The sequence below is a fragment of the Clinocottus analis genome, unplaced genomic scaffold, assembly GCF_023055335.1.
Source record: "Clinocottus analis isolate CAN_PGR_092001 unplaced genomic scaffold, fCliAna1.0.p SCAF_40, whole genome shotgun sequence".
Taxonomy (NCBI): domain Eukaryota; kingdom Metazoa; phylum Chordata; class Actinopteri; order Perciformes; family Cottidae; genus Clinocottus; species Clinocottus analis.
In genome coordinates, this window is record NW_027176154.1 from 100001 (window position 1) to 114065 (window position 14065).

At 42.3% G+C, this 14065-nt stretch overlaps 1 protein-coding gene and 2 long non-coding RNA genes across 3 annotated transcripts; 1 reads left to right on the forward strand and 2 right to left on the reverse strand.

The window, feature by feature from the left end:
• Positions 1-1368: 1368 nt before the first annotated feature.
• Positions 1369-5376, forward strand: LOC137801411 (cytochrome P450 2K1-like). Its single transcript, XM_068598827.1, has 9 exons — positions 1369-1578; positions 1685-1847; positions 2019-2168; positions 2259-2419; positions 2530-2709; positions 3583-3724; positions 3817-4001; positions 4958-5099; positions 5189-5376. Exons 1-9 carry the CDS (start codon positions 1372-1374, stop codon positions 5374-5376), a joined length of 1518 nt encoding a protein of 505 aa, XP_068454928.1. The 5' UTR covers positions 1369-1371.
• Positions 5377-6676: 1300 nt separating this feature from the next.
• Positions 6677-9500, reverse strand: LOC137801314 (uncharacterized). Its single transcript, XR_011079716.1, has 5 exons — positions 9411-9500; positions 9170-9292; positions 7864-7889; positions 7479-7553; positions 6677-6804 (listed from the first exon to the last, which is right to left on the reverse strand). It is a non-coding gene; the product is annotated as an uncharacterized lncRNA (long non-coding RNA).
• Positions 9501-11312: 1812 nt separating this feature from the next.
• Positions 11313-11716, reverse strand: LOC137801331 (uncharacterized). The gene is made up of 3 exons (XR_011079719.1): positions 11645-11716; positions 11517-11548; positions 11313-11393 (listed from the first exon to the last, which is right to left on the reverse strand). It is a non-coding gene; the product is annotated as an uncharacterized lncRNA (long non-coding RNA).
• Between the last annotated feature and the right edge of the window lie 2349 nt (positions 11717-14065).

Here is a 14065-nt window from a genome sequence, read left to right on the forward strand (position 1 = left end):
TATATATATATAGATAGATAGATAGATAGATAGATAGATAGATAGATAGATAGATAGATAGATAGATAGATAGAAGTTACTTACTTATTTACTGATGTATTATCTCTCAGTCAATCGGTGCACAGGTGAAAAGAAATTCAAAAATGCATCAATGCATTGAGGACACGTGTACACAGCCGTGAGATTTTTGAGGGTTTGGAAAAGGACGAGTATGCAGGCAAAGTGAGGAAACATAAACTCCAGGGAGAGAAAATCCCATCAAACACTTCCAGAGTGAGCAGACTATACAATGAATCAGGCCACTGTTTTGTTCTCACTGTAACTCAAGTCAATAAGGTGTAACCTTCATGTTACCACTTCCACTTTCCATCAGCTGTAAGCAACAAAAAAGCCTATTAGTCCTGCTGATCATGTTGTTACTCAACTTCACCTTCTTCCTCTACATTGGGGTTTACAAAGTTTTGATGACCGATGTAAAGAGCCAGCATTAGTGATTCCCATAGGGTGTTTTTGGGGGTACGCTCCCATTTTACAAATTCATCAGAATTAATGACTTCTATTTTTTTTTCAAGCCTCCATCCACAGCCAATTTATTGACCCCGAATCCAAGACCAACAGGCCTGATCACGTCCAGTCAAACATTAACGTTTTAACCTCTGTACTGACTTGGTCACACAGCAACCCAAATATATGGCTTTTAAGAACAACAAACAAAAAGTGATGATTGATTTTTTTGAAGGGAGGGAGGGAACATTCCTATAACAGCCCACACTTAAGCTGGGCTGTTTCCCTCACTGGCAGCGACAAAAACTAAATACTTTCAGGACAAGAATCAATAAGAGTCAATAAGGTGTAACCTTCATGTTACAACTTACACTTTTTGTCAGCTGTAAGCAACAAAAAGCACAATGTCAGATTACAAAAGTCTTTCTTAAACTGCCTATTAGTCCTGTTGATCATGTTGTTTCTTAAATTCACCTAAAGAGCCAACATTAGTGAGTCCCATATGATGTTTTTGGGGGTATGCTCCCATTTTACAAATTTATCAGATTTCATGACTCTTTTTTTCCAGCCTTCGTCCACAGAAAACTAGTCAAGCCCGAATCAGGCCAGATCACGTCCAGTCAAACATTAACGCATTAACCTCTCAAGAGACTTGGTCATTCAGCAACCCAAATATATGGCTTTAAAGACAACACGTCAAGAAACAAAAAGTTTATAATAATGACAGTGGAGGTGGGGAACCTTTCTAGAACAGCCAACCCACAGGCTGGGCTGTTTCCTCACTGGCAGCAACAAAAACTAAATACTTTCAGGACAAGAATCAGACTTTGTCAGAACACTGGCGAGGACACTTTTTCTTTGAACATCATGGAGGTATTAGATCTGGTTCTCCAGTCCTCCAGCTCGGTCTCCCTGGTGGGGGCTCTGGTACTCCTGCTCCTCGTCTACCTCGTCTCTTCCTCCAGCTTCAGCTCCCAGAAGGACAGGAAGGGACCTCCAGGGCCAAAACCACTTCCTCTCCTGGGGAACCTGCTGCAGCTCGACCTCAAGATGCCCTACAAGACACTAGTGGAGGTGAGGCAGCTTGTTGTTTCTGCCTCTTGGTCAGCTTTATTATCTTCTGTCTCATGTGTGTCTTATATTATTTAATGTCATGACATTCTGCTGCTGTTGTTCTTAGCTTTCCAAGAGTTATGGATCAGTGTTCACCGTCTATATGGGACCCCAGAAAGTGGTGGTCCTTGCTGGATACAAGACGGTGAAGGAGGCACTTGTCAATCGTGCTGAAGAGTTTGGAGACAGACATGCACTGCAAAGTATGGATGACAGTTCTCATGGAAATGGTAAAGAAATACATTTCCCAAATACTTTCACATTTTCAGCCTTTGCCCACAATGTGCTGATTTGTTAAAGTATTTTGCTGAACATAGTAAGAAAAGAACTAAAAGAAAAGATCTCTTTCTTACGAGTGTCTTATTCTGTGAAGCAGTAACATATTTACCGCTTTTTCTCAGGGATTGCTTGGTCCAATGGGGACTCGTGGAAAGAGATGAGGCGCTTTGCTTTGACGAACCTGAAAGACTTTGGGATGGGCAAGAGGGCGAGCGAGGACAAAATCATTGAGGAATGTGAACAACTCATTGAAGTGTTTAAGAAACATAAAGGTGAATGTTGTTTTACAACCAACACCATGTCGAGTGACAATGTGTCAGTCCTCATTATATTATTGATTTTGATTTTTTTCCTTGTTGCAGGAGAAGCTTTTGATTCAACCCAACCAATGAACTGTGCAGTCTCAAATATAATCTGCTCCATTATTTATGGAAGCAGGTTTGAATATGATGATCCAGAGTTTACGTCTCTGGTAGATCGAACAAAGAGAAACTTTCAACTCTTGGGCAGCCCGTCACTACAGGTGTCATTTCATTTGTATGAAGACTGGTATTGTTCTTAATTTACTTAATTAATTAGAGCCAAATTAAATAAAGAAAATAATAGGACATATTGTACATTTCTCGTCAACAGTTGTATAACCTGTTTCCATGGTTTGGTAAATGGATCGCCAACAGGAAGGAATTGTTTACTTTGACTGTCGCCAACGAGAAGCAGAACTTACGTCTGTTCAGTCGTTTGAAGGAGACCCTCGACCCACAGATGTGCAGAGGCTTTGTGGATGCTTTTCTAGTGCGAAAGCAGAAACTAGAGGTTGGAAAAATGTGTCATCACTTATCAGTAAAATGTAGGTTTAATAACAGAATGTTTTAAGTATCGATTTCTGACTGATACATTTTCATGTGATGTGTACAGTTTCAGATATGATACAAAAAAGGGCATCGTAACAATAATAATAATATTAATAATAATCTTTCCTTTATTAATCCCCTTGGGGAAATACTTCCTATATTCATATATATAGCGACGACTTATGCTGTGTTCACACCAGACGCGGTGCGAATTTGACGCACAACCAGATTCCATGTAAAGTCACTGCAAAGACGCGCCGCGGGGTGAAAAGGCGTTTCTCTTCACGGACTGCACAATAGACGTGTTTGAGGCCGCGCGAAAAGAACTTTTGTCGCGGCGCGAATTCGCGTGAATTCAAATAATCCAACTCCGGCGAAAAAATTGCGTGAGTCATAGCCGCATCAGCCAATCAGCGTTGAGAAGCTCCACCCATAGCCGTCGCTGATTCAAACTGCTGAAGGACCCCCGGAAGAAGCGCTGATAGCGGCCGTCATTCAGACGCTGTTCTGGGACTACAGATAAAAATATGAACCCAGACACCATAGAGTTTGATGTTCACACTATGCGGAGTTTACACAACAAGTATAAAGTAGAACTAGTGGTAGTAATCAAAAGCGTATTTATAAAGTTATGAAGAGATTACATCTCTCTAATTTGTTTAGCCTTGCCGCCATGACCGCTGAGGTGGTTAGCAGAATGCTAAGCTAACCTATCAGTAACAATTTCCTTCTGAAAAACAAAAGACATTTTTTTCAAAAATCCCTCATTAAATGTAACTTAACAATGTTTTAGATCAGATGTCTTTGAATAACTGCACTGATTGATTACTTGCAGGAATCTGGGAATACCAACAGTCACTTCCACATAGAAAACCTTCTGATAACAGTTATGCATCTCTTTGCCGCCGGCACTGACACAACAGCCACCACGCTGAGATGGGGACTTCTGTTCATGGCTAAGAATCCAAAAATACAAAGTAAGGAGATAAAGTTTCCCCACACTTTATATACAACAACAAACCAACACAAAATGATTCTTCATGAAAACAAAAACATTTCCATCTTCCAGACCGGGTGCGGGAGGAGCTGAGCAGGGTGATTGGAGGTCGTCAGTCGCAGGTGGAGGACAGGAAGAACCTGCCTTACACCAACGCCGTCATCCACGAGACACAGAGACTGGCCAACATTGTCCCCATGTCACTTCCTCACAAAACCAGCCAAGACGTCACTTTCCAGGGTCACTTCATTGAGAAGGTCATATGTTTGTTTAACATGAGCATTAATCATGAACAGAAATTTGTGCATTTGAAGATAAAGTAAAGTGAAATGTGATTGGATAAAAAAAATGCTGTTAAACGGGTCCCAAGAAGCCATACAAGAGGCCTGAAGGAGCAAAGGAACAGATGAAGGCAGCTGTGCAATGAAGATATGAGCTAATAGGCCAAAATACATGTAGTGTATTGTGAAAAAAAAATACATTATTAAAAAATTAAAAATATATGCTTTTTTAAAATGTATTATAAAATAGCTTTGGAGGCAGAGGCTTCCCTTCCGGGTCGTAGAGCACCAGCAGAAGCTCCTGAAGATTTAAAGCCGTAGCAAAAACTCAACAATGTTTTCCCATAGAACGAGTAACCTTTCTATTTTTGAACCGAACAACACGGTTCTTTTACCAAAACACCTTCCCTATATGTTAAAGCTTTGTTTTGCAGGGATTTCTGTTGCTGATTGAGATTCCATACGTCCTCACCTTTCCAGAAAGGTGTGTTAATAGTATGTGGGATGTTGTTAAGACCTGAACCATGGAGATGGAACAACTAAGGGACCTAGTGAGGACGGATTTTTGGCAAATCTTGCTCAGAATCATGCTGGATGTATTATCATTATTATTAAATAAGAAGGAAAAAAAAATCATTTCATTTATAGATTTTTTAAAATTATTTTAATGAAATAACACAAGTAATAAAACTCATTTGGGGTTCATATGACCATAGGACATATATATGGTCCTTGGGGAGTCAAATTATATCCCTGAGACATAAATAGCTTTGACTGCATTATTAAAACATCATTAGATATTCTTTCCAACGATAAACAATTTTAAAATGGTTAGGGTCAACTTGGCTGAAATAATGTTTTCATTATGTAAAAAGGTTGGGAACCACCAGCTTAGACTATAGACTAGGTTTCCATGTCTGTATTGTCCACAGGGTACCGTAGTGTATCCTCTCCTGACATCAGTTCTCTATGATGAGACTGAGTGGGAGCAGCCACACAGCTTTAATCCCGCTCACTTCCTGGACAAAGACGGGAAGTTTGTCCAGCGAGACGCCTTCATGCCTTTCTCTGCAGGTTTGTGAATTTTCAACATCTTTTCTTTATATTCACTTTTCTTTGCAGATGATGTGAACATTTCCATTCATTCTCTCTTTCTCGTGCAGGCCGCAGAGCTTGCCCCGGAGAGAGTCTGGCCAAGATGGAGCTCTTCATCTTCTTCACCACCCTCCTGCAGCAGTTTCGCTTCACTCCTCCTCCCGGAGTCTCAGAGGATGAACTGGATCTGAGTGAAATTGTGGGCTTCACCCGCTGCCCCGCACCTCATACACTGTGTGCTGTTCCCTGTGTGTGAGCAGCTGCTTTATATGCTTGTCCCACCGTGACTTCAACTCAGTTATGGTTAAGATAATATGTGCAATATATATCCCGACAGCAGATTGACATCAAAGATTTGTATTCAACAATCAAGCTGATCATCAACTAAACAGAATCAAACAGTACTAAAATGCAAGTAATGGAATCAACAAAATGTATGTTGAATTGTTGCTTACTGTGTACGACTGCAGAGAATATTTTTTAAAAATATGACCAAAAGGGCTTTTATGTATTTTGAGATTGTTTTGATGTAAGCAATAAACAAGCGCTTAAGATATCCAAACCTTTGTGCGAGGATTTCCAACAGAGTGCCAGAGCATTAACTTGAAGGGTTTTGATTACACGTTGATGTGTATGCTTCCTGTCTTTTGTTTGTGCGACCTTTTCAACCATTAACCAAGAAGATTATCTTTTCATTGGCCTTCAATTGGCAGCGGAAGTGAGGATTGGAAAGGTGTGAGAGATGTAGATGGGGTCACTAAAACAAAGGCCATATCTATTAAAACCACCCGTACCAACCATGCTGCCAATTGTGGTTGATGAGTTTTTAAGTAACATAGAATTTAGCCAATCAGCGTCCTGAAATAGATTCAGCTTGGGTCCAAAGTCGTTTGGTGCTCGTTCTTGTCTCTCACTCTCATCTCTTGCGTTCTCGCAAGACGCCATTTTAACGATATGACAAGAAGACCCAACCCTAACATGATAAAATCTCTCCTCCAAGACCCGTTGGAAAGAAGAAGTTTGGCGGAGAAACTACAGGTAAAACACCTGTTCCCAGATCAACCTGACCTCACCATAATACAACAGACTGGCGTGAAAGGGAAGCAGCTTCTGTGGAGACGGCTAAGCTACAACAGGATGGTGTGGCTAAATTAGCTGCTGGGTCCAGTCGTGCCAACGCCATATTTCGCTTTTAATGCTTGCTTTTTAAATCAACAGTGACAGATCCAGCATGGACAGATACGGGAATAATGGACATGAAGCACTTAAGAAAACGTGAGAACACCAGGACGCACATGGATAATTTCGTCGAGCTAGCATATCAGACGAAGTGAACATCGCCTTGCAGGACGAGACTGAATATATAGAGACTAACTATATATATATATATATATATATATATATATATATATATATATATATATATATATATATATATATATATAGACATAGATATAGATATATATAATATACCAAATTGTATGAAAAAGAATCCACTAGTCCTCTCTCCCTGACAAAAACACTCTTGAGGTCAGAATAAGTGAATTTGTCATCATGTCAAGTTTCATTTCCTCTGATTTATTTTTGGTTTGCTGACACAGCTGTAGAGGCTGCTGGGGTCATTGTCTGCTTCTGTCCTTGCCAGAGTATTGACTGTAGCATATGTCACCTCCTCCTCTTTGACCTGGATGACACAAACCAGAGGATTTTTGTGATTCACGGCATTGACTTTTAAATTGTCTATGATGATGGATACTTAATACTGGCTTTGGGTCACTATTATGTTGAAACATGTTGAAAGCTGGAGCCACAAAACTTATCAACGCACAATTTTCTGAAATAAACTGTCAGGCTGTGTACCATATAACAGGCTCTATGGGGGTTTGAGACTCTTTGATTGACGCTTCAGACCCCCTGAAAGCCTCAATAGCAAAATTTGTTGGGGGTGTAAAAAGTAATAAGTCAATTATTTATCTTTTAACTGTCAACTAAAACTTTTTTATTAGTGTACTACTGCCCAGCAGTTAATATTGTGCATGTGTATTCTGCTGCACAACGTGGTTAGTGTGTTGTTGTGTTGTGCGCGTGAGCTCATCATAAGTGTTCGTGATGTGTGTGCAAAGTGCGCACACACTAGTTTCTTTGACTTTGCATCCATGAAATCTGGACTGATTGCCACCGGGTATTTCGCACATTGTTTAAAAATAGACAGAAAGATAACATGTGTGCAAGTACTTTTGACCGTATGGTGTAAACTTAAACACTTGTGCGTTAAGAAAGTACATTTTTTGTAAGATTAAGCCATTGTGTAAGCAGAAAAGCACAGCTGCACGAATAAAAGTGTCTCGGGCCACTCACGTTTATGTAAAGGGGGGCATGTTGACGAGCATGGCCGACATAGGTCACATAGGTCAGGTGGCTCTCTGGTTCATCCTGAGTGCAAATAAAACAGTTTATAAAGTACAAAGTATAAACTGTTTGTCTGCATTCATCCGATGGAATATTGTCTCTCAACCTCATATGAAAGTGCACATGAGAGCAACTTAACTTTGCTTGTACAGAAGAGAGAACCCAACCTTCTACATCAGTGTTGTTGCAATACAACCTGTGGCCACCAGTGGCAGCAGTGAGCACATCTTTACAACATCGTAATGTGTCACGAGGGTTAATGACATTTATCTGAATATCTCTGGATAAGTAAGTGAAATAAGTGACTTTACAGATCAAAAAGCGTTGCACTCACAGGCTGTCGGGTCAGTTTCGGAACATCTGGAACAAAAGATTTTGAAATGTAAGTCTTCAAATGTCATCGTTTTGTACACAACTCATGATATCATTCAGGCTGATGCCGTCTGGATGCTTTATCGTGTTTACAGAGACGAGTTGAAGATGTCGGCCATTTTATCTGCCCAGAGAATTGTATTTGTTGCTGCTGTTCACATTCCTTTTGCAGCGAAATTAAAAAAATGCCTAACAGGAATTGACTTTTTGTTTTCTGGCTTTTGACGTAGAGACGGCGTATACATCTCTGGTAGAGACCTGTCAATCACCAAGTAGCCCCGCCCTAAAGCCTACCCAACTTCATGGTAATGTATATTTGACTCTAAAAGAGTAATTTTCTCAGAGACTTCTATACAACCAGAGGAGTCGCCCCCTGGTGGTCAGGAGAGAGAATGCAGCTCTAACACATGAAGCATAGACTTCTATACAACCAGAGGAGTCGCCTCCTGGTGGTCAGGAGAGAGAATGCAGCTTTAACACACGAAGCATAGACTTCTATACAACCAGAGTGGACCTACAAAGAACACGGTCCAGAAGTAAGAGCAGTTCTTCCGCATCTTATCCACAAAAAACAAAATTAGAACCAAAAAAATAATTAAGACCCCTCCAAATAAAATTAGGAAAAAAATGTAGTCTCTTTTTTTTTACGTAGATTTTTTTTTTCATAGACTTTTGAAAAAAAAAAATTTGCTTTTTTTTTTTTTTTCGTGTCCACAAAAAATATAGTCAACGGAAAACAAGGCAACTAAAAAAAAAAAATTGGGAATTTTGAGAAGAAAAAAAAAGAAATCGCCGGAAAAAAACCCCAATATATTAAAGCTTTTAGTCAAAAGGATTTTTTTTTGCTCCTGTTTCAGAGAAGGTTGTTTCTTGGACTGACAGATTTGAACTTCCATACAACCAGAGGAGTCGCCCCCTGGTGGTCAGGAGAGAGAATGCAGCTTTAACACATGAAGCATAGACTTCTATACAACCAGAGGAGTCGCCCCCTGGTGGTCAGGAGAGAGAATGCAGCTTTAACACATGAAGCATAGACTTCTATACAACCAGAGGAGTCGCCCCCTGGTGGTCAGGAGAGAGAATGCAGCTTTAACACATGAAGCATAGACTTCTATACAACCAGAGGAGTCGCCCCCTGGTGGTCAGGAGAGAGAATGCAGCTTTAACACATGAAGCATAGACTTCTATACAACCAGAGGAGTCGCCCCCTGGTGGTCAGGAGAGAGGATGCAGCTGGAACGACTGGAGCCCTTGCATGTTTCACTGACCCTCTGTCACTTTGGCTCTCTTCCTGTATCTGATGACAACCGCAGCCGTGACGACCAGAACGACGCCGATGGCGATGACGGTGACAACGATGATGATGGTGATGGTGTGATCAACCGGGTCATCTGTGGTCAGAAATGTAATACGCAAATTCACTCTCTTTTTATCAAAAAACGTGACCCTTCGTCTGAAAATACCTCCTCTGATACTCATCAGTTGATGACCGCGTAACCGATCGGATACCTGTGAAGTCAGGTGTGTATTCGGCCTCTGCCGCCACACGGTTCGCCTCCACGAACCGGCAGCCGTACGTCCTGCTGAGGCCGCTCAGACGCTTCACGGTCAGGAAAGAGACGCAGTTCGTCTGTCTGAGGACTCGGTGGCCGACGCCTTCGTCCGGCAGCTCGGCGCCCGTCTGGTCCGCCCAGCGGAGGCTGCGGCGAGCGCAGGTGAGGCCGGTGAATCTCCTCAGAGAGCACGCTAAGGTGACCTCACCGTCCCGCTTTGGATCAGCGCCTGGTGGAGATGGAGAGACTGGGAGGAAACAAAAGAGGTATGGGGAATGTAGTACGCGCGTCGCCTTTTGAAATGTCTTTTCGTGGACGTGAAACTCACTTGTCAGAACGTTGATGAACATCGTTTCATCCAGATTCACGTTCCAGCTTCGCCGACAGGTGAAGACACCGACATCCTCAGCCGTGATGTTCTTAATGAGCAACGAGCACGTTGCGTCCAAACTCAGCCTGGATGCAAATCGACTCACAACATTTCCATTCGCAACCACAGTGAAATAATATTGATCTGTGCTGTAAAACCATGAAACGAAGGAGCATGCCGTGTCAGCGGGTGATGCGTTGGCACAAGGCAGGAGGGCGTCTTGTCCTCCGCTGAAGAAGAGAGAGGAGGACTCTCTGCTGAATACCGCTGGAAAGAAAAGAGCACAGCTTCTGTAAGGAAAGACACACTACCAGTACAATACAATCACCCGCTTGGAGGAGTTACCATCCACGTCTACACAACACACAACACACAACATGAACAGACAAAGGTTTCACTCGGATCAAATCAAATCTGTGTTGGTCAGAACGTTTCTAATAATAACAACAGACTCGTACGTGTCAAAATGGCCTCTTGGTATCGGTTGTTCCTTTGTTTTTGCAGTAATGGAAGTCTCACATTGTTCAGATAAACATTTAATCAGAAAGCAGGTTTACCTTGAAAGAGAAGCACTAAAGTAAAGACCGGCAGCAGACCGGCGGTGTCCATTCTGTGAGCGGGCGGACGTCGTCGTGTCCAGCGTTTCCTTCTTCGCTGCGATGATGCGTTTCCTGTTTGTGGGTGGACGGCCACGCCCACCAGCTGGAGAGTTAAGAGTTGCGCCACTTCTCTGTGTCTTCAACAGACTGCACACGACAGCGGTGCTTTCATCAGACCCAGACCAAAGTCAAGAGAGATGAGACCGAAATATGACAGTTAATGTTAAACAAGGCCGGCGGTTTGATCCCCGGCTGTGTGTGAGTGTGTGTGTCCAACCCCTGAGCTAAACCAAATTAACTTTTATTTTTCTATGAACCGCGTTGCGGAGAAAAGGAAGTGGTGGATGACACGTCTGTGGTGTCATGAAAAGAGGAAGCGGCGCCAAACACAGAGTGACAAGACGAAGAGTCTGTAGTCATAGCTACACAATAATATTCATAACAATGCCATTTGAAGGTAAGACACACATCAGGCTGAACAAGAATACAGATGTTTAAAATCACTGACATCAGAAACCAGAACGTTTATTTAGGAAAAAAAAACAGAAAAAGAATGAGAAGTACAATAATTCACAAACAATTCAAGCTCAATTCATCATTTTTTGGTCGAAAAACACATGGATATATAAACAAAACATTAATTTTTTTAAAGAATAGAAAAAAGAATAAAGAAAATCGGAGCCTTGAATGTGACGTTTGCACTCTTTTAGCTCTATTTTTGGTCTCCACCAGCTCGATGTCTCAAGCTGCTAAACGCTCCACCGTGTTCACCGATTCAGTTTTATTTTGAAAAGCTCGCTAACTGTCTTCTGTTTGCTGCCTAGCAGGTTGAAAGTAGAAACCAAAGAAAAGTGCTAAATAAGGATTAATAAAGTTGTAAACGCCGTCTGGCTTCCCGATGAGTTCATCATCACAGTCGCGTGGCAGCAGAAGCTGCTTGTGTGTTTTCATACTGGACCTCTTGATCCACCTGTGAAACACGACGCAGACAAGACTCAGGAAAATAGTTTTTACGGACAAAAAACAGCTTTTGCAGTCCCAGAAGGAGCCGCAGACATTGAAAAAGTGACTCAATATTTAAGTTGTTACTCACGTCGTCGTACTCTTCAGCTGGTTTTGAGATGCCTGGAGGAAAAACGTACAGAAAAAAAGATTTCAAAACCTCAACGTATGATTTATTTATCAACCCGTTGGACCGAATTAAGATCTGGATTTCCTCACATCGCTTCCTGACGAGGACGACGGTGATGCTGACGACCAGAATCAGTCCTCCGATGCGTAGAAGCATCATGGCGCAGCTCAGAGGAGTCCAACCGGGAGGATCTGTGCAAAAACATGAACAAACACATCACGAGTGCAAAAGAAAAGCAGTTAAAGTGCAGTGTGGTGAAATATGATGAAGACAGTAAACCGTCAGGGAAATATGAACAGACATCTACACTACTGTTCAAAAGTTTGGGGTCACTTAGAAATGTCCTTATTTTGCTAAGAAAAACACTATTTTTAAATAAGGATGACAATAACTCTTTACATTGTTAAAAGGTGGAAACGTCTGGTTCTTAATGAAATATCTACATCGTGTAAAGAGACCCATGTCCAGCAGCTATCAGTGTTCTCGTGGTACATTGTGTTTATCATCGCCTTAGAAGACTAATGGATGAGTAGAAAAGCCTTAAAACAAACTTTAAGAAAACGTGAAAAGCCTTGAAAACCCCGTAAAACCCCTTAAAGATCCCTTAAGACTCCTTGAAAACCCTTGAAAACAGCTCTGCTGCTGAGAGAAGCTATGAAGCTGTTCTTCCTTTGAGCTGGTTGAGGATCTGGAGCTTCACATTTATGGGTTCATTAAACTCTCAAAATGGCCGGAAAGAGAGAACTTTCATGTGAAACTCTCTGTCGGTTCTTGTTCTTAGACATGAAGGATGTTCATGAGAGAAGTTGCGGAGAATCAGAATATTTGTCTGGGTGACCCCAAACTCTTGAACGGCGGTGTACATTTTCTATATATATATATATATATATATATATATATATATATATATATATATATATATATATATATATATATATATATATATATATATATATATATATATATATTCATATGTATGGGAGGTGTCTGGTGTCGTCTCACCTGGACCAGGAGCCTGGTGTTTGGTGTCTGGTGTCGTCTCACCTGGACCAGGTGCCTGGTGTTTGGTGTCTGGTGTCATCTCACCCGGACCAGATGTTTCCCGCCCCGTGAAGTCAGGTGAGTACTGCTCCTCTATGCCCATCCCGTTCAAGCCCTCAAACCGGCAGGTGTAGGTCCTGCTGAGGCTCCGACGCTTCACGGTCAGAACGCAGAGGCACTGCGTCTGCTTGACGGTGACGTCTTCGCCCAGCGGCTCGACGCCTGCCGCGTCCGTCCAGCGGAAGCCGCCCCGGCGACACGGACGGAGGTCGCTGTGTCTCCACACGGAGCACGCGAACGCCACTTCACCCCTCCTTGGATTGGTGCCCGGTAGATATGGAGACACTGGCGGGGCGGCGGGGGAAAGAGAGTTAGCGGTTTTTACGAGAAGAGGAACCAAGAGGTTGCCGTCTTCTCATTGTACAGCATTCAAAGCTGTTAGCGTATAGCCTAGCGTTAGCTTTCTCCTTCTGTTTCGTCTGTAAATAGAGTCATAAGCTCGTGTCTAGAGCGCCTCTTAAAATAGAAAAGGTGTGAAGGAACACAACAACGCGTATTTGAATGTCTTTTCGCGGACTCACTCGTGAGAACAATGAGGTACACGACCTCGCCGGCTCTCTGGCCCCACCCACAGTTGTAGCGGCCGGCGTCGGATTCGGTGATGCCGCGGATGACCAGCGAAGAGCGACGGTCCAGACTCAGCCGGGCGGCTCGCCACGAGCTCGGCGCCACGATCCCGCCCTCGACCTCAGAGAGACTGTGGTCTCCGTCTCGGCTGTAAGTCCACGACACGCCGAGCGTCGGGTTTAAGGACGCCGCGCTGCACGGCAGAGCGGCGTCTTCTCCCGCTCTTTTGTAGATCAACTTCCCGCCGACTAACGCTGGAAAGAAAAGAGAGACGTTTATTTATTTTATCAGACAATTTACACGTTCAATTATTGTTATCATGCATGTAGATAATAGCTGATAATAACTTTATCATTATAAACTTTATTTATAATTATTTTTTTTACCATCTGTTTTCACCAGTTTCCAGTGTCTCTGCTATGCTAAGCTAAGTTAGCCTTTCTCTGGCTATGGCTCCGTATTCAATGAACAGATGAGAGCATTTTCAGGTGGAAAAAAAAGCACATATCCCAAAAATGTCCCACTGCTCCGTAAAATAAATAATTTTCTTAAGCATTTTGGGGCGAATCTTCTGACATTTATCAATATATGCAAGTATGAAAAGATTATTCAAATAAAACACAGGCTGAATATTCAGTCCATATTTGAGATACTTTAAGAACTAACTCCATTTTTCTTCTCATATAATGCAACTTAAACTCTATTTTACGAGTCATAAAGATTGCTCAAGCTTATCAGAGTGGCTTCTTAATCGGCTATTTTAACTTGTGGCAAGTAGCAGTAAAATATTGTAATTCTCCCTTACGGCCACCAGATGGCGCCATTCCTGTTGTTGTAAAGAC